At 43.6% G+C, this 16,761-nt stretch overlaps 1 protein-coding gene across 2 annotated transcripts in view; it reads right to left on the reverse strand.

Annotated features, from left to right (window-relative positions):
* LNX1 (ligand of numb-protein X 1) overlaps positions 1-15,635 on the reverse strand; it is a 74,679-nt gene extending 59,044 nt beyond the window's left edge. Inside the window, exons 1-2 of one of the 2 annotated variants that reach the window (XM_005415491.1) lie at positions 15,406-15,635; positions 8,088-8,568 (exon numbers count right to left, since the gene is read on the reverse strand). In XM_005415491.1, coding sequence (XP_005415548.1) covers positions 8,088-8,473 — 386 coding nt within the window. In that variant the 5' untranslated portion in view covers positions 8,474-8,568; positions 15,406-15,635. Of the gene's footprint in view, positions 1-4,156; positions 4,249-8,087; positions 8,569-15,405 lie in introns of those variants that run through there. The other variant, XM_005415492.1, reaches the window with a different exon arrangement.
* Between the last annotated feature and the right edge of the window lie 1,126 nt (positions 15,636-16,761).

Raw genomic sequence — 16,761 nt, forward strand, 5'->3', positions numbered from 1 at the left:
AGAGTGCGAGCCGGAGTGGCTGCCAAGGACTCCCCTGCGCTCGACCTGTGCTGGGCACACGCAATGCCCGGCACCACCCGGGCACTCGCCCGGTCAGCACGGCCACGTGCTGGGCTGGGATAAGGCTGGAAAGCACCCCAGGCTGTCACGTGATTGATGTCCTTAGGGAGACAAGGTGAGGTTATTTACTGCCCAGTCTTGCAACCTCCCTTCCCTCAGTTTTATTTCTAAGTGACCCTTTGAGCTAAAGGTGGAGAAAGTCCTGCTATTGAGGAATACCTGGCTGCATAGCTTGTCCTATGAAGTGAGAGAGATAGCAATGGTGTGAGCAGTGTCACCAGGTTATCACACTCAGGAAAGCCTCCTAAGAGTGACCTCAGGCTGCCTCTCCATGCACAAACCATGTTTTTAACTGGAGGGAATAACATACCTCAACCCAAAATAATGCTGGGGCAAGTATTTCCTCTCTGAAGATATGTTAAATAAGAAAGAAAGAGAGCAGATGCCTTTCCAAGTCTTTGCAGACATATAAAGAAGAAGGCATGAACCCTGGGGTAGGGTTCCCTCAACACCCAAATAGGCCCTTACATTGGTGCGAGACACTGTGTGCTTACATCCCCCCATCTCCCAGAGATCCCTCAAGGTAAATCTCACAGGTTTCCCTTGTTCTTCTGTCAGATGTTTCCACGGGCTTCTCCTCAAAAGAAAGAACCCTGGCTTATCACATGCTGCTCTTCACAATTTGGCAAAGAGCAAGGACAGGAACAACATTTGTGTCAAGACCTGTGCTTAGGGAAGAACAATAGACAACAGCCAGGGAAGAGGTTTTATTGCAGGTGACAACATCAGGGGACATGTATTTGCTTCCTGGGAATACCTGTAATTATCAGACTGCTAACAGAAAACTAAAAATAGTGGCACCCAACATCTATCCCATAAAGTGCCACTACAACACATCCACACATGTCCCTTTTCCACCTGTGTGGCACCAAGCTGAAGTGCAAAGGTCTGGCACAGCCTTTCCCCAACTTCATTTCTCCTCTTCAAATCTGCTAAAATCTCTTTATTTCCAAGCTGGATTCCAGGGCCTGCCTCTCCAGATGGGTTTTGTGCTGTGCTGTAATCGCTATTCTCCAAGTAGCCCATTCTACATTGAGGAATAAAAATGCCCTGGAACTAAAACAAACCTCAGCAATGCATTATAAATAACAAAACCTTTGAACAGAGTAGAAGGGAAGAGATGGATTGTATGAGAGAGAGGGCAGTGTGAATCCCAGCACCCTTATTCTTCCTCTTGTGCCAGCACCAGTGATGGTAACTGCATCCCCCGCTGTCCTCCAGCTCTTTCCTTGTTGCTAGCAAACCCATCATCCCACTCTTCCTCCTCAGTTGGTATTTCTGGTGGATGACAGCCAAGAAAATAATGAGTCCTGACTGAGGCCAGTATTTGTACTCGCCAGCAACCAAAGATAATGCGATAATGAAAAAAATGCTTTCTTGCCTACTATGGCCTAGTTTTGAGCCATGGTGCAAGCCATCAGACACACTACTCACAACGGGGTGTAGCCATGGTGCAAGCCATCAGACACAGTACACACAATGAGGTGTAGCCATGGTGTAAGCCATCAGACACACTACACACAGCAGGTGTAGCCATGGTGCAAGCCATCAGACACAGTACACACAATGGGGTGTAGCCATGGTGCAAGCCATCAGACACAGTACACACAATGGGGTGTAGCCATGGTGCAAGCCATCAGACACAGTACACAATGGGGTGTAGCCATGGTGCAAGCCATCAGACACAGTACACACAATGGGGTGTAGCCATGGTGTAAGCCATCAGACACAGTACACACAATGGAGTGTAGCCATGGTGCAAGCCATCAGACACAGTACACAATGGGGTGTAGCCATGGTGCAAGCCATCAGACACAGTACACACAATGGGGTGTAGCCATGGTGCAAGCCATCAGACACAGTACACACAACGGGGTGTAGCCATGGTGCAAGCCATCAGACACATTACACACAGCAGGGACTATTCAGTCAGCTGTGGGTAAAAATTTACAAAGCTGCTTGTTTCGGGTGCAAAAGTTAACACATGCCCCTGAGTGTCAGGCTGTCCTGGACCCCAGGGGCTTTTCTCTTTCACTCATAAAACTGCATTAAAAATGTCCAAGCAGAGCCCAAGCAACTGAAGAAGCAACCTGTAGATCATAACATTTGTATAAACTGATTAAATAGTATTTCTCTTTTTCTTTCAACTGCTGTAATTAGAAAGGACCTTGAATCTATCCCACTGTATCAACGCCTTGTACAGCATCCAGCAGCAGCCAAAGATGAAGAGATAACTCCTCCACTACATACACGTGGAGGAGAAGAAGAAATTCCTGAAAGGAGGTCAAACTGCCTGGTGCCCATTTGGGTTGTGTCAGCCCCAGTAAATGCCAGTTTCTGCTGCCCTGGCCAGAGGCAGAGTGGTGTGAGAGGCCCTGAGCAGTGGCTCCTGGCAGCAGGATGCCAGATAGCATCCAGGGCTGGGTGCTGGAGAGGGGATGTGCACCTCCCATTGCTGATAACTGAAGATGCACGTCCAAGCCCCAGTCCACACCCACTCCATTAGAACAACTGCAGACATTCAGCACAACTAACATCTCTGTGGGTTAGAAGGCTAAATAAATAAGAGATGAATAGCTACCGTACATCATAGCCCTTTATCCTGGGAGAATCAGTGAACCTGAATTCCCCAAGAAAAGCAAGTAGGCTGCATCTGTGCCTGTGCTCTGATTAATCTCGTTGGTTTGTTTTCCTGGAAACTAGACGCCCCAGATGCCATTGTTTCCATTATAAGTGTTCATCTGCCCTGTTTTGAGCTTGATTGCTCCTGTAGCCTGCTTGGCTTAACTGCTTTTTGTTTGTTTGTTGTTTGTGGTTTTTTGGGTTTGTTTTTTAATTTTTTAAAATTAACATTCTTAAACAAAATGCCAGTAAATTAAAATGAGGACATAGCTGCAACCCTCAACACTAGATTTGTTAAATGTTTAAAAACACCTACAGCATACAGAAATCCTAAGCTGCTGTATGCAGTGTGACTAAATTATTAATAGTTACCATGCACATCACACAAGGATTTCAAAAGAGGACTTTGTGTTTCTGCAAAACACTGCTATTTTTGTCTGACAGTAGAGACAAAATAATTTGAAAATTAGTCTCTTTGGTACTAATCACAACTGTTCCTAAAATATTCCTACTGTAGGCATAATACAGTCATTTTTATTTTTGAGAGAATTAGACATTGCATTTGTTATCTCAATGAAGATCTTGAAAGTTGACAATTTGTTAAAATACAAACAACACATAATTAATGAAAACATAGTGAAGCAAATATCTATTTCTAGTCATAAAATCTCCACTAACTAGTACAATAACATTCAAGAAAAAATAAAGTAATAACATTTACAGAAGATACCATAGAATATTTGTTTTATGGGTTGGAAAGACCAGCTATGGGGTCGTTTGAGGTGGGTTTTTTAAAAGCATGAAGATATATGAACAGATTGCTACAGTTAAATTTGCTTTACAGAAAAAATAACATTCTGCTGTGGGCAAAAACAGAAATAGGGGAATATTCTCTTCTGTCTCAAGTGAATTATTTCTGGTGAAAGGCTTCTCAGCATTTTGCTACAGGCATGCAGCTTTACACACAGAACATTATGCATGTACACAGACAGTGCTCTACTGGGGGTGTCTATCCTGATGCCCTCCCCTATACCCAGATCCCCAGAAGGCTATTTACAGGAATAAAGGAAAAACACAGACTCGGAAATGGAAATAAACCCCAAACCAATGAACACCTAAAACAACAGCACAGAAAAACAAGTTGGTAAGGGAGAAAGCAGCTTCACTCAGTACGTCTCAGCTGCTTCCAAGGCAGAAAGCAATGGGGACGTACTGCTATTATTAGCCTCCGGATGGGAAGCAGCACGGTGTGAAGCTGTTGGCAAGAGGTTGCAGGGTTTTCTTCACACGTATGCACAGGCACAGACACACAGGCAGACAGACCCCCCGACACGCTCATGGCGAGCCCCTTCCCGCCACTCGGGTCAGACAGACAGACACAGAGCACGATGCCAGCGCGACTGTGCGTACTCACAGCTCGGAGTACAAGAAGTGCAGGTTGCCCACATTGTCTATGTAGTTTGCAGGACTTAGCCAAGGTAGGACCAGTAACAGGAGAGCCTTCATTCTCAGTGCAGTGCTGGCACTGCTGCTAGGTTTCCTCCTTCCCACCGTCTCTCTGTGCTGGTGGGACACACAACGAGAAGCTTTCGTGCCAGCCAAGCCCCTTCTAAGCAAGCCTTTCCATTTCAACGCAATGGTAGCACATTATGAATCGAGCTTAAATCCCTTAAACGAAGCTACACTGCAAAAATCATTGACCTGTAAGAGGATTACTCGATCTGACTCTCAGATGGGTAGATGTGAGGGTTTAGGGACAGCACAGCGTGGTTGGCGAGACAGTGACTTATGCTGCAGAGGAGAGCGATGCTCGGGGAAGAGACCTGCCTCCTGCAGGATTCAGAGTGGTTCTTCAGAGGCAGCTGGTATGTTTACATCACTGCCCACAAGCAGATGGGTTACGAGCTAAACTGCATCACGGAAGGGTGTAGCTGTCTGACAAGGGGGAAAAAAAATGCCCCCTGTGGAGTTTTGTAGCAGGCGATATCAGAAGACCACACCTTTTTAAAGTAAAACGCTGCAAAAGATCACAGCCAACTGCTGGCTGTTTGCATCTCAGTTTGAATTCCCCAAATCTGGTCAGATGTTTTTGTACAAACATAAATCTTGTAATAATCCAAGGACATGTCTCTTCTCAGGGTTTTTTTGAAGGATGCAAGAGCAAACGTTTTAAATAAGGATGCTTTCAGTTGACTGCTCCATGGTAACCAGTGTTTTAAAAAATGGTGAAGTTCTCTCATCAATTACAAAGCATAAAACAGCAAGCTCACCTTGTCCCATCAGTGACCTCATCTCTGATCAGGGCAAACTTTTGTTTTCTCTCTGAGAACCAGGAGTGGTTTGAACCTGAATAATGCAAGCAATGTGAGGACTGCTGACCACCCCGGTGACCCTAGCAGAGTCTACTTTAATTTATTCACTGAGAACACAATAATGTTCTCTGGAGATATCAGGTGGGCTCTGGACTGTTCTCACTGCAGACACCAAATATTTATGATTATTATTGTATTTTTAATGAGCAAAATCACACATTTTCCCTTCCCTCTATTGACTCACAAGAGTTAAAGAGAACAGCATCAGCTCAGTCTGTTTAATCTGTCCCTGGGCATGACAGAGCACAACTTTCTTCTCCTTGCCATTAACTGAAGATGGGGTGGCAAGTGAGGTTTCTGCATTTCCAACAACTAAATTAGGCAGAGGCATAACATACCTTAGGTGATAATTAATTAATGCTGTGCTTAAAAAAAGAAAGGTACTGTGCAGCATCTGCAAGCACAAGGATGTAGAAGTCCACCTTTAGGAATCGCTCAGAATGTTCCCTCCTATTTCTTCCCTCAAGTGGGAATGCTAGTGGGGTTGCAGTACCTATTCCCTGTAAAGCTGAAACCCCCAAGAGCAGAAGTTCCCTGTGATTTCCTATTCTCCTGTCTCTGCCTTTTGGCCTTAAGGTAACTCAGCACTCCCAACCACTCTGAGGAAAGAAAAGCCATGTCATGAGTAGCAACAACAAAAAATGTCCAGCTTATGTAGCAATGTTTTGTACTTCACTACATTAGAGGCTTTAGGGTAGGAAGACCCTACTCCATCTCTCCAGTCTTCTGCTCCTGGGGTTTGCAAACCTGGGGCTGGTGCAGGGAACCTGACACAGGGAAGAGGCAGCAGCAGGAAATAGTGGGAATATGTTCCTGAGACAATTCTTTCTATCTCTGCTTGGGCTCAGGCCAAGCAAGCCAGAAGCACAGGATCTTGAGGATCCTGAGGGGAAGATCCAGGCCAAGCCTCTGACATTCAACAATAAGTACTAGAATAAAACTTGCCAGGCTTTTACAGGACCAAATCATTGTTTATAGCAGTGCAATTCTGTTAAGATATGTAGTGAAGGGTACCTTTACTACCACCTTAAGGAAAAGAAACTAAGACACTGGAGTGACTTGCACATATCCACATAGGAAAATCAACACTAGAAATCAGAAGTTGTGCTAGCTATGTGGCTTCCATGCAAAAAACATTATTTCAATTTGCTTATTTATTGGGGGTTGGGGGTAAATTGGGAATGGGTGTCCTGCTAATTTTATGGCCATAACATCATCATGTCAAAAAACGAAGACAAAGAGGAAGGTCTAAATTGCATTAAATTCAGCTATAGGTATAGCAAAGGGAAAGGGCATTTGAACTAGGGGTTCAAGATTTTGTGGTTGGAATCTGTATAGAAACATAATTTCAGTGACAACAGCTCACAGAACACTGATAGTCACCTTACGTGCATTTCTGTTGAAATTAACATTTGAGGTCTGTTAGAGAAGTACTGACCTAAGACATAAAATTACGAGTAACTCTGTTATTTTGTCCCCTTAGCCACACACAGTGGAACTCCCAGAGCACTGCTGGCCTGGGCTGGGGCCTGCTGCCACTGACTCTTGCACCATGAGCAACAAGCACCCTCACAGGGAAAGCCAGGTCCAGAAATGTGGGGACAAGGGCACCCAAATCCACAAACACCAAACCTCCAGCATGTGAAAAGTGGTCTCATGACCTTTGCAAGGGATTAATAAATGCATTGCTAAAGCTTGTGGGCTTTTTTTGTTTTAGTACTGCAAAATCATGACATTTTTGGTTGGTTAGGATACCATAATTCAGTGAATACCTTCAAGTGAATAAATTCCTAGTGAGAATCCAGGTGCTTCGGGAAATGAGGTCTCCAGTGCAAATGAGGACACGTTGAACAGCAGGCTGCAGAGCCATTTCTGGTTGTGGGCTCGCAGGCTGTGAAGTGTGCACTGTATGAGCACACCTCCACCCTCTGGCTCACCAGCCTGCTCACCAGCCATGCTCTGGCCCTCAGTACTGCCGTGTCTGTGCAGGACAGTCTGGAGCCCTGTGCTGGCTCAAGGCTTCCTTCATGTTGCACATGCAGAAGTACACACCTAGCAATGCGATTTACACCTGCAAACTTCAGGGGAAGTAATTTCACTGGGTAACAGATACAGCTCACAGAAAAGGGCACATCTTAGACCCCATCTCTCCTCAGACCTGAGGTGCTGTCACGCAGACTATGCCAAAGTGTTAGTCTGCTGTCAGAAATCACAGCCCTGAATGTACCTCTTTACCTTTCTGCCTTCATTACAACAGGCAGAACATGCAAGACAAAAGCAGCAGCACATGCTTTTACCCTGCAAAACAAAGAACCATTCAGTTCTCTCATTGCAGAGGAGCCAAACCGCTCCCTGGAGAGGTCTCTCCCAGAGGCAGGATGGAGGGGGTCCTGACTGCTAGGAGGGATAAGGCTGGAGAGGGAGTCCAGTCAGATTTCCAGACTCTATCTCTCTGTGAGCCCCATGGTGCCCTGGGTAAGTGCTCACCTGGAAAAAAGGAACACTCAGGTTCAAAGACCAATACCAAACTGGAATATTTTCTGCTCTACTTCTCATATAGGTCATTTGTGATTCAAAAAATGTTTGAAGAAAGGGCAATTATAAAACCTTTAATGTGCTATTAAAATATTTATAATAGCTCAGCTTCCCAAAACATGCAGATCTCTTTGGACTACATACACATTGTCATTGTGCAGCTAACCACAAAGTATTCACCCAGAACTGCTAACAATAGCATGAAGTACCTTACATGCACTGATGCATTTGATTCTAAAAAAAGAGTAAGATATAACCTACATCTTGGACTATAAATGGACAAAATTCAGCTCAAAATTAATGATACTGTGTTCATTGGGAGTGAAATAAACAACTGTTTCTTTACATTAACTGTCTATTTTGACCGGTATTAATTGAAGATATTTTTTTCTCTGCTCAAAAAAAGGAGTGAAAAAATGTCTATCAACAACAACTTACTGGGTTTGGAAATGCTGTTCAAGGTGACCACGTTGCACAACCTCTGAGCAGTGTTCTGTGAAAGGGCAGCTAACCATTAGCTTGTCCAGGAGGTTATTCACTAGTATGCTGGACTTCCTGCACGTCTGGAGAATCACAAGCTTGCGGTCCATGGGACAGAAGTCTTTTTCCACAAGGAAGTTTGTAAGGCAGGCTGTGCAGAAGGTGTGACCACAGAGCGTGTCTAATGGCTGAAGCAAAGGTTGCAGGCAAATGTGGCATATCAGATCATCATCGACCTCTTCAGTGTAGCTGTACAAGTGATTTTCTTCTGGTAAATGTGCTTGGCCGCAGGTGACACAGAGTGGCAGGGAGCTGTCCTCCATTTCTTCTTCTTTCTGGCTCATAATCAGAATTGATGCAATTCAAAAGGGGGCAGGTGGGAACACCCAGCCTGTTTTCTGTTTGTGAGAGCTGTAGCAAGGCTTGTGTGCTGTCAGATCTGTGGGGAGGAAAGCCAAAGGATTATGCTCTGGGCTGTGTTTCCTTACCATACTTGCAGTATGTATCTGGATATGAAGTACATATCAGGTACTAGGAAAGGATTGTGTGTTCGGGATGGGAGAGTAAAGCAAAGAAGGGGACAGAAAAAAAAGAAAAAATTAACTCCAGGGACATATTTTCTCATAAATCTCTCTTATTTAAACAGATACTCTCATTGTAAAGAAAGATATCAAGATAGGGAGTAATACTACAGGCATTTAATGGTTGAAAACCTTAAACTAGCATATTACTGCACTTCCAGTCAGATGATTTTGTGGCCACATTACTTCTGCCAGAAAAGTAGCATTGTGTGTAGGCAATCACTGCAAGACTGTGTGCAGAAATACAGGTAAGAATAAAGTTGATGGCCAAATTGCCTGTTCAGCATAGCAAGGGAGAGCAGCAGCTTCACCTAATACACACAAGCATACAAACACTGTATTGTAGCCAGAGGGAGTACAATTTGGGTCATGAGAATGTAGAGCTTGGGGCCCTGTAGACCATTCTCATACTACAGCAGCAATGGACCTGGACCCCTGCATTCAAAGTTTGCCTGCCTGCAGTCAAGCAGCTATAACCATCTGCAGCAGCATAATCAGTTCAAAACTTCATTTGCTCTGCAAAGAACCCAACACCTTACATACTGAACTCCACAGCACAATGCTAAGTAGTGGATTGCCTATTCCCTTTATAATTTGTCATACAGAAACCCAGTATGTCCCTAGCTAAAAACCCAATTAGCTCTGGCCACAACACCTGCCTGCTGGTATTTTAAAGATGTAAACTCTGTGGGTGGCAGTAAAACCAAAGAGTAATTTGTAGTTTTTACTTGATGAACCCCAACTGCTTGTTGGAGCACTTATGTCTCATTACTTCTGTGCTTATTTTGATACTCCACTCTGAAAATAAACATGAAGATATAAAATATGCAATGGCCTAATTACTGCTCTTGCTTGAAAATGTGAATCTTATTTGCTGCTCTGCCTTAACATTGTACCCTTGCTTTCAGCTTGACTTAATTTGCTGAGACAATGTGTCAGCCTCAGACACCCATGTCTGAGGGCAAATGAGGGAAAGAATAATAAGAAAAATCTGACTATGACAGAGCATATTTTCATATAAATAAACCCTATTTTTATGCAAAGCTCATGGGTTCTAAACCTGAGAAATTAAACTTTAACATGGCAGGTTTTTCTGGCATGAAGGTAAAATAATAGCCCCACTAACACTAACCAGATGTTTAAATGTCAAACATTCTCTTCAATGTTTTGCTAGATCTTATTCTTATGAAGCAATTATGTTAAGTGCCTGTTTTTGCTTGCAAGAGAGAGTTCTGCATAAGCTCTGTCTCCTGATTAGCAGTAGCTTCACTGGAATTAAAATCATTGCCTGTTAGAACCTTTGCAAATATTTAAAATATGCCAGAGTCAAATGTTTCCTTTTGTAAAAATATTCACCAGAGCTTTATGAAAAGCTATTTGTGAAGAAACAAACATCTCTCCATAGTGCAGGTAGCAGCACCACCTGTTATCTTAATATAGGAATTACTATTTAATACTACTAAGGTGACACACAGCAAAATAAAATGAGATAAAAAATTATCAGGGGCTGGGGTGGAGACTATCTGGGCACTGTAAGTGGCTCCTGCAGGGAGCTCTAGGATAACTTCTAGATGAAGTGGGGTGGCTGTGGCGGGTGTCCATGCTCTCCACATCCCTCACTCATGGAGGGAGCCATCTCAAGTCAACAGGACTGCTTGCAAGAAAGGCAATGCATGGCTTGGGAACTTCCATGATTCTTAAAATAGATGTAAAATGAATTAGAAACCAAGAAAACATGACAAAAATAGCATTGTGCTATAAGCTTTGTTATCTTTTACATTTTCAGAATGCCTTGCACCAGGGGCAACCAGGGCTGTGGGCAGCATCATGCTGTTTCTCCACTCCCCCAACATGCCCTCTTGCACCACCACACACAGGGACACGTATGGGGGGCCTGCCCTATGCACCACACACCAGAATACAGCAAACTCCAGCATTTTGTTGCCTTGTGGATGCTCTCAAGGACAGAATTCTTGCTGCTTGCCGGCAGGAGACCCAACACACAGCTCCCATCAGCCAACCTGAAAGCTAAAGCCAAAGCCCTGCTCTGAGGAAGGAGCAGTCCCCAGGAGCATCTGAGCCACCCCTTCCCAACCTCATGCCCTAACCCTGGAAATACCTCTCCTCCACTTCCACATGTCCAACCCAGCAAGGCCCCGATACAAATTAGCTACAGCTGGAAACAGTACTACAGCTCCAAAGCTACTGCAATTATTTTCGCAATGACAACAGAGAAAGAGAGGCACCACTGCCCTAGGGCCATGTTCTGCTGCAGCAAAAATGATGAGAGAAGCCCCAGAGGAGTCAAAGTCCGACTGTCTTGGCCACGTTACAGATATGCTTTATCAATCTGACATACTAATAATGCAATGCTAGTGGAAAAGGGCAGGTGCGAGGAGTTGTACCTGAATTTTACAATGTTTACATAAATTACAAATACTTGCTACACACAAACTATCCACATTTATTAGTAACAGGCACTGAGTTTTTAGAACATGAAATTCAAGTCCTATGAGGTCTATTATTCAGAAAATTTTGACTACATACTAATATAAACTCTGGAAAAAAAAATCTCAGCCCCTTCTGGCTAACCTGGTCCACATTCACCCATGAACCTTCATAAACTGCTGGACATATCAAGCAATGGAATGACTGCCATCTTTGAGAAGTGATTATCCCACCAAAAGAGTTAGCATGGAGGGTGTGTGATGGAACTGTCACATGGATTCAGTCAGAGGCAGATGCTCTTTGCAATGTTTGCAGTCACTTGTATTTATAACATTTATGTGCTGTCATATAATAGCTACATAATTAGTATCATGTCCTTTTAGGAAGCTTAAAGTCTTAATTTCTCTTGAACATTGTAGAAGAGAGGGGAGAAGGGATTTAAATTTGATCTATTGATTACTAGTGCATATTTCTACTTCTTCCAGTACCTATGAATAAAAAACAAAAATACACTTTGAGCAAGAAAACCTGCATAGGTGGATGGTAAACCACCGCAAAACAGGAAAGGTAATAATTTCTTGGCTGAACCTCTATTCTTCAAGCTCTGTCCTTGAGGGAGGAAGAGATGGGAAAACAGAGGGGAGGAATCTTATGTTCCTTTGAGTTGGTGTCAGCCACCACTGGCAGCCTCAGCGGAGCATGGATGTCCCCTTGTAAGTCTCATGCTTCTCGTAGCCAGAGCCATATTGACAGAGGGTGGTTCTTGCAAGGATGATTGGCAGGAGAGGCTTTTAGAGGAGGTGTGGTCCCAGGCCTAAGCAGACATCACCAGCATTTGGCACTTCCCTGCTGTGCAGGAAGCTTTCAACAACTCAGGTTCCAGATTTAGCATAGTTTTACAGCACCTAGCACAGATTATCTTGGATAAAGAAAATCAAGTACTGATTTGTAAGAATGTCACAGTGCTGTGACACTGTGGTGAACCAAACTTCAGTCCAAGGCAGAGACCTGAAGCACAAGAATACAGTGCAAATGATGAAGGAAGAACATTGCTATCTGGATATCCATATTGCCAAGTTTTCAGGCACATGCTGTAATGACAATGGTCACATCAGGGCATAAAATAGCCCCAGGGCTGTGACACAGTGAAAAGCACTGTCATGATAACACATTTTTTAAAAAGATACCCAACAGGCTGCACTAATTTGAAGAAGTTTGCATCTTACTGGTCTTCACTGCTTAGGAATTTGCAGCTGCCAGAAGCACTTATGAGAATAGCAGAAAAACCCTCATAAAAAGCCTGGACAATAAACACAAAGAGTAGGTAGAGAGAATGCCTTTGATCTCCTTGCAATAACAAATCCATAGTTATCCCATCCCAGTGAAGCATTTAACCATTCTTAAGTTTAAATTCTGACTTACCACCACAGTTACACTGGCAGCAGTGTAGCAAGAAGAGGGCTTGCCAAGCAGAGTGGCAGAACCCCACTGCCTCTGCCCAGCCACTGTCAAATATTAACCCAGCAGGTCAGGAGGCTGCACTTGGAAGTAGCATGGCACAAAATGGGAGAGACTTCAGGTAGCAAAAAATGAGTAACAAAAGCTAAGAGAAAAACAATTAAGCGATGAAAGATATTATGGAAGTGGCTATCACAGAAAGAATAAAACAGATGCCTAAAGGCCAGAGAAGCAGTAACATGGAGCCTGGAGGAACAGCTACTGGCTTAAATCACAAATGGAGAAAGATAAGCCAGTGATCAGGCATCACTGGAAAACAGAGGAGTGAAACAGATGAGCTGCAGAGCAGTAAGAGGAATTTAGCTCCAGTAGTTCATGCTGAAGTAGTACAGCTTGGTGGCAATGAAATCTTCAGTCAATGGTAAGAGTGGCCAGCATGTATAAAGAAAATGGATTCTAAATAGCACAGTAAGACTGACAAATATTAGTTGGTTTGGTAGCTTGGTCTTCTCTGTGTGTTTAAGGGATACCTTTTATTAATGTTCCTGTTTTATACACATTCAGAGCATGTGTATAACAAATCCTGTATCTGCAGATTAAAACAGATGCCTTTTCACACCTTGTTTCTCTGCTGTACAACCCATGGGAGATGGAGGTTCTACTGACAGAGCTGTCATGCTCTTCTCAGCTAAATTATGGCAGCAAAGTCATTCTGCATCCTTCCCCCAGTCCAGCAGGGGTTCTTATCTCCTACAAATGTGCATCTCTGAGTGACTCACAGCCATCCATTTCTGTGGGTCAGTAAGGCAGTGGATGGCCAAAGGGGCTGGTCCACAGGCATGTAAGGAAACTGCCCTGCCACAGCAGCATTCACAGCTGCCAGGTAAGGGCAGGAGCTCCTTATTCATGCAGAGATGCTTTCACCTGGCCTTCCTTTCACCACCCTAGCTGCAGCCAATACCTGCCTTCCTTGATAATCAGCTTCTTTGCAGAGGGCTTGGAGACTGCCATCTTGTCTATTTGTGTTAAAAAATATCCAGATAAAATTGCTAGGAGGCTGAACAGCTTTCATAGTTACAGAATTAGCTCTTTAATGGAGCCTCAGCCCTGCCTGCCACTGGCTAGATTAGATGTGGGCAGGTTAGATGTGGGCATTGTCCCCATCTAGTGGCTCACCCTCACTGGGGAGAGGAGTGGCTCATGGCTAGGAGGGGGCAGAGGTTCTCCCTCACCCTCTCAAGCAAAAGCACAACAGTCCTCCATTTATGCAGGGTTAGCTGTGACCTTACTGCTCCTGCCAGAATCTGGGTTGCAAGATCACATCACTTATTTAATATTCATGGTTTTATAATGAAGTATGAAGTTGAATGCTTTTAGAAAACTATTTGCCATTAGTAAAATGGTAACTGTTTTGACTTCCTACCTTTCATCAAAGTGTCTTCCCTTGTAACAGCCTCCCAGGTTTCCCATTACCATGGTTTGTACCAACTGCTTCTCTCCAACTGAAGTTTTTTATAGATTACGCTGACTTTACCTTTCAAGGTGGTACTATACAACACTTGTGTGAAACACTGTAGAGTGATCCACACTTCAACAATGTGTATTATACAGTATTTTAGATTAAAAAAGACAGTGATTCACATTTCAAAGACCCGGCTATAAAATATCATGCAATAATTTGCACTAATCTTGGCATAGCTGCACTAAAGGCCAAAGGAGTCAGTTTGTCAGTTTGAATTGAAACCTTGTTTGAAGGAAGTTTATAAAACATTAAGGTGCCCAAAATCTTATCATCATGCCTTCTGACCAGAATTCCTCCTACGTATAGCCTATTCTCTTTTTTCCCTACCTTTCCACTTATTTTTAAATCTATTCTGACTAAAGAAGAATCACAACATTTTCTTCCTGCCTGCTGTGTAATTAGATGGAGATTTGTTATGGGAAGAGGCAAGATACATACCTTCAGGTAAAAAGCCAGTAGCTGGAGGAGAGTTGTGAATCCTGGAGATATCAATTTAGCAGGTAAGAATTCATCTTGACTTTTAAGATATTAGGAAAGACTGTTATAACTGGCTCTTAGAGGAAAATAATTGTATTTAAAAATTCAGCACATCAGTACAGAATGTGTCTGACACAACAAACAGGACCTCCAAAACCTCTCCTCTGCCTGGCCCCAGTTTTAAGACAGCTGGCTTTTCAAAGTTATTAATAGTCAAAAAGTCTTTCTCAGAGCTTATAACAATCAAAGTACTTTGCAGAGCCTTTAGTGATGAAAGGCATTTCCAACTGAATAGAAAAATCCATTGGTACAGTACAGTAGGTGAATAACCCCAACTTTTTAAGTTGTAGCTCAAGCTGTGAGACCCAACAGCAACGTCATACTGTGCCTGCACGCAAAGTAACTTCTAAAACCAGAACCAGACTGTTTGAAAAGAATTTTTTTCTCTGTGGCTCATGCTGGAATTTACAGAATTAACCAATGTTGGAAAAAGTTTTTTGTTGTGGAATTATCTAGCTGAAATGCCTGTTGGGAATGTATGGAAATATATTCGGCTGTTTTGTCTGTCTCTCACATGCCCACGCAAACCTGGATTGCTCTTTCTGGTGATTTCATGGATACAAAACTTTACTCAGCATGTTAAAATGAAAAAAAATCAGCCCAGAAGTACTGACAGTATTAGGAACAGCTGGATGAGATCTGTGTGAAGAGAAGATCTGAGTAAGACAGTATATATCCATCAGGTTAAGTATTCCTTACTATAAGGAAAATGTCCTAGGAATGAACTCACCTCAGTAGAAAGTAGTACTTCCAAGCAGACTTGTTGCTGGCATGCCTCTAGTTGTCAAATACTGATGGTTAAGGTAGTAACTTCTGTTTCTTGCTCTTTTCAAAGCTCAGTAAGCCCAGACTTATGCCAGAACTAAAAGCTCAGACTCCAAGTGTGAAGATGAGTTGTAGCAAAATGGGCAGGCTGTGGGTAACTGCTTCCCAAAGGCACACAGTCTACCTGCTCAAAGGAAGTCAATCATGTGGTGGAAGCGAGGCTATGTGAGCAATTATGATTGACTCCTCAAGGGCTTCCTAAACATATGCTCATCCTAATTGACATAATAAATGCCACTGGCATTTCACATAGTAAATTACAAAATGACATGGCTAGTTATGTAACAAAAGGTGCACCTCCACTCCAATTTGGCTGATTGCTCTGGCTGCCTTTGCCAACACTGGCAGCCTCGCAAATACCACAAGCTTGCTTTCAGCCATTTGAGCAGATGACAGAACTGTATTTTTGTGGCTGGACAACCAGGTGTCCCAGCTGCCTTCTAAGATGCTGGTAAGCCAGGAAGACGTACAGCATGCAAACTGCATGAGGGAGAGCATCCCTGGTCCCTGCTGCAGGTGTGTCTGCTGTGTCTCTGCGATGGGCACTGCAGACCATGTGTGCTCTGTGCAGGCTGCCCTACTTAACTTTAACATAAGAATACAATAGGCAGAGTAAATTGCATGGGATTGTGAAAATCTTAACTTAATACAGCTTCACAGTAAATCTTAATCTGTTTTTGCAATCCTCTCCCAGGGCCCCAAGTGGGTCAGCAGGGAAGGTGGGAGATGTTACTTCTCTGCCCTCCCAGAGAGGGGAGGGAAGAGGAAGCAGATGAAGAGGGAGCAAAAGAGAAGTGGAAGACTTCTTCCCCTCAGGACACTGAAACCTTACACCTCAGCCTGGCTCCCACGCCATGGTACCTGCCACCCTCAGACCACACAGCATCTCCTCACATGTGACCACGAGATAACATTTAATAACTACAAAGCACAGAGCATGTGATGGATAACCCTGCTAATAACACATAATAAAGTAAACTGTGCTTTAATTACACTGTGCCTTTACAACTGCTTCTCTGATCCAGGAGTTTCTTAATACTTGGCAAACTACTTAATGAGTTCTCACAACACCCTGTGGGGACCTTTTTTTAGAAGCAACCCATGTGGTTAGAAGCACCTGCTTGATTAGGTGAGCAGGGGAAGGGGCAGCTGGCTGCCCCCATGCCAGTGGGGGCAGTGCCCAGATTCTGTCACAAGAATCCTTGTGCAGCAAGGTGACCACAAAGATGCTCTTAGACCTGATCTGAGGGAAAGCCCTGTC

This window comes from Geospiza fortis, unplaced genomic scaffold (genome assembly GCF_000277835.1).
Source record: "Geospiza fortis unplaced genomic scaffold, GeoFor_1.0 scaffold40, whole genome shotgun sequence".
Classification (NCBI taxonomy): Eukaryota; Metazoa; Chordata; class Aves; order Passeriformes; family Thraupidae; genus Geospiza; species Geospiza fortis.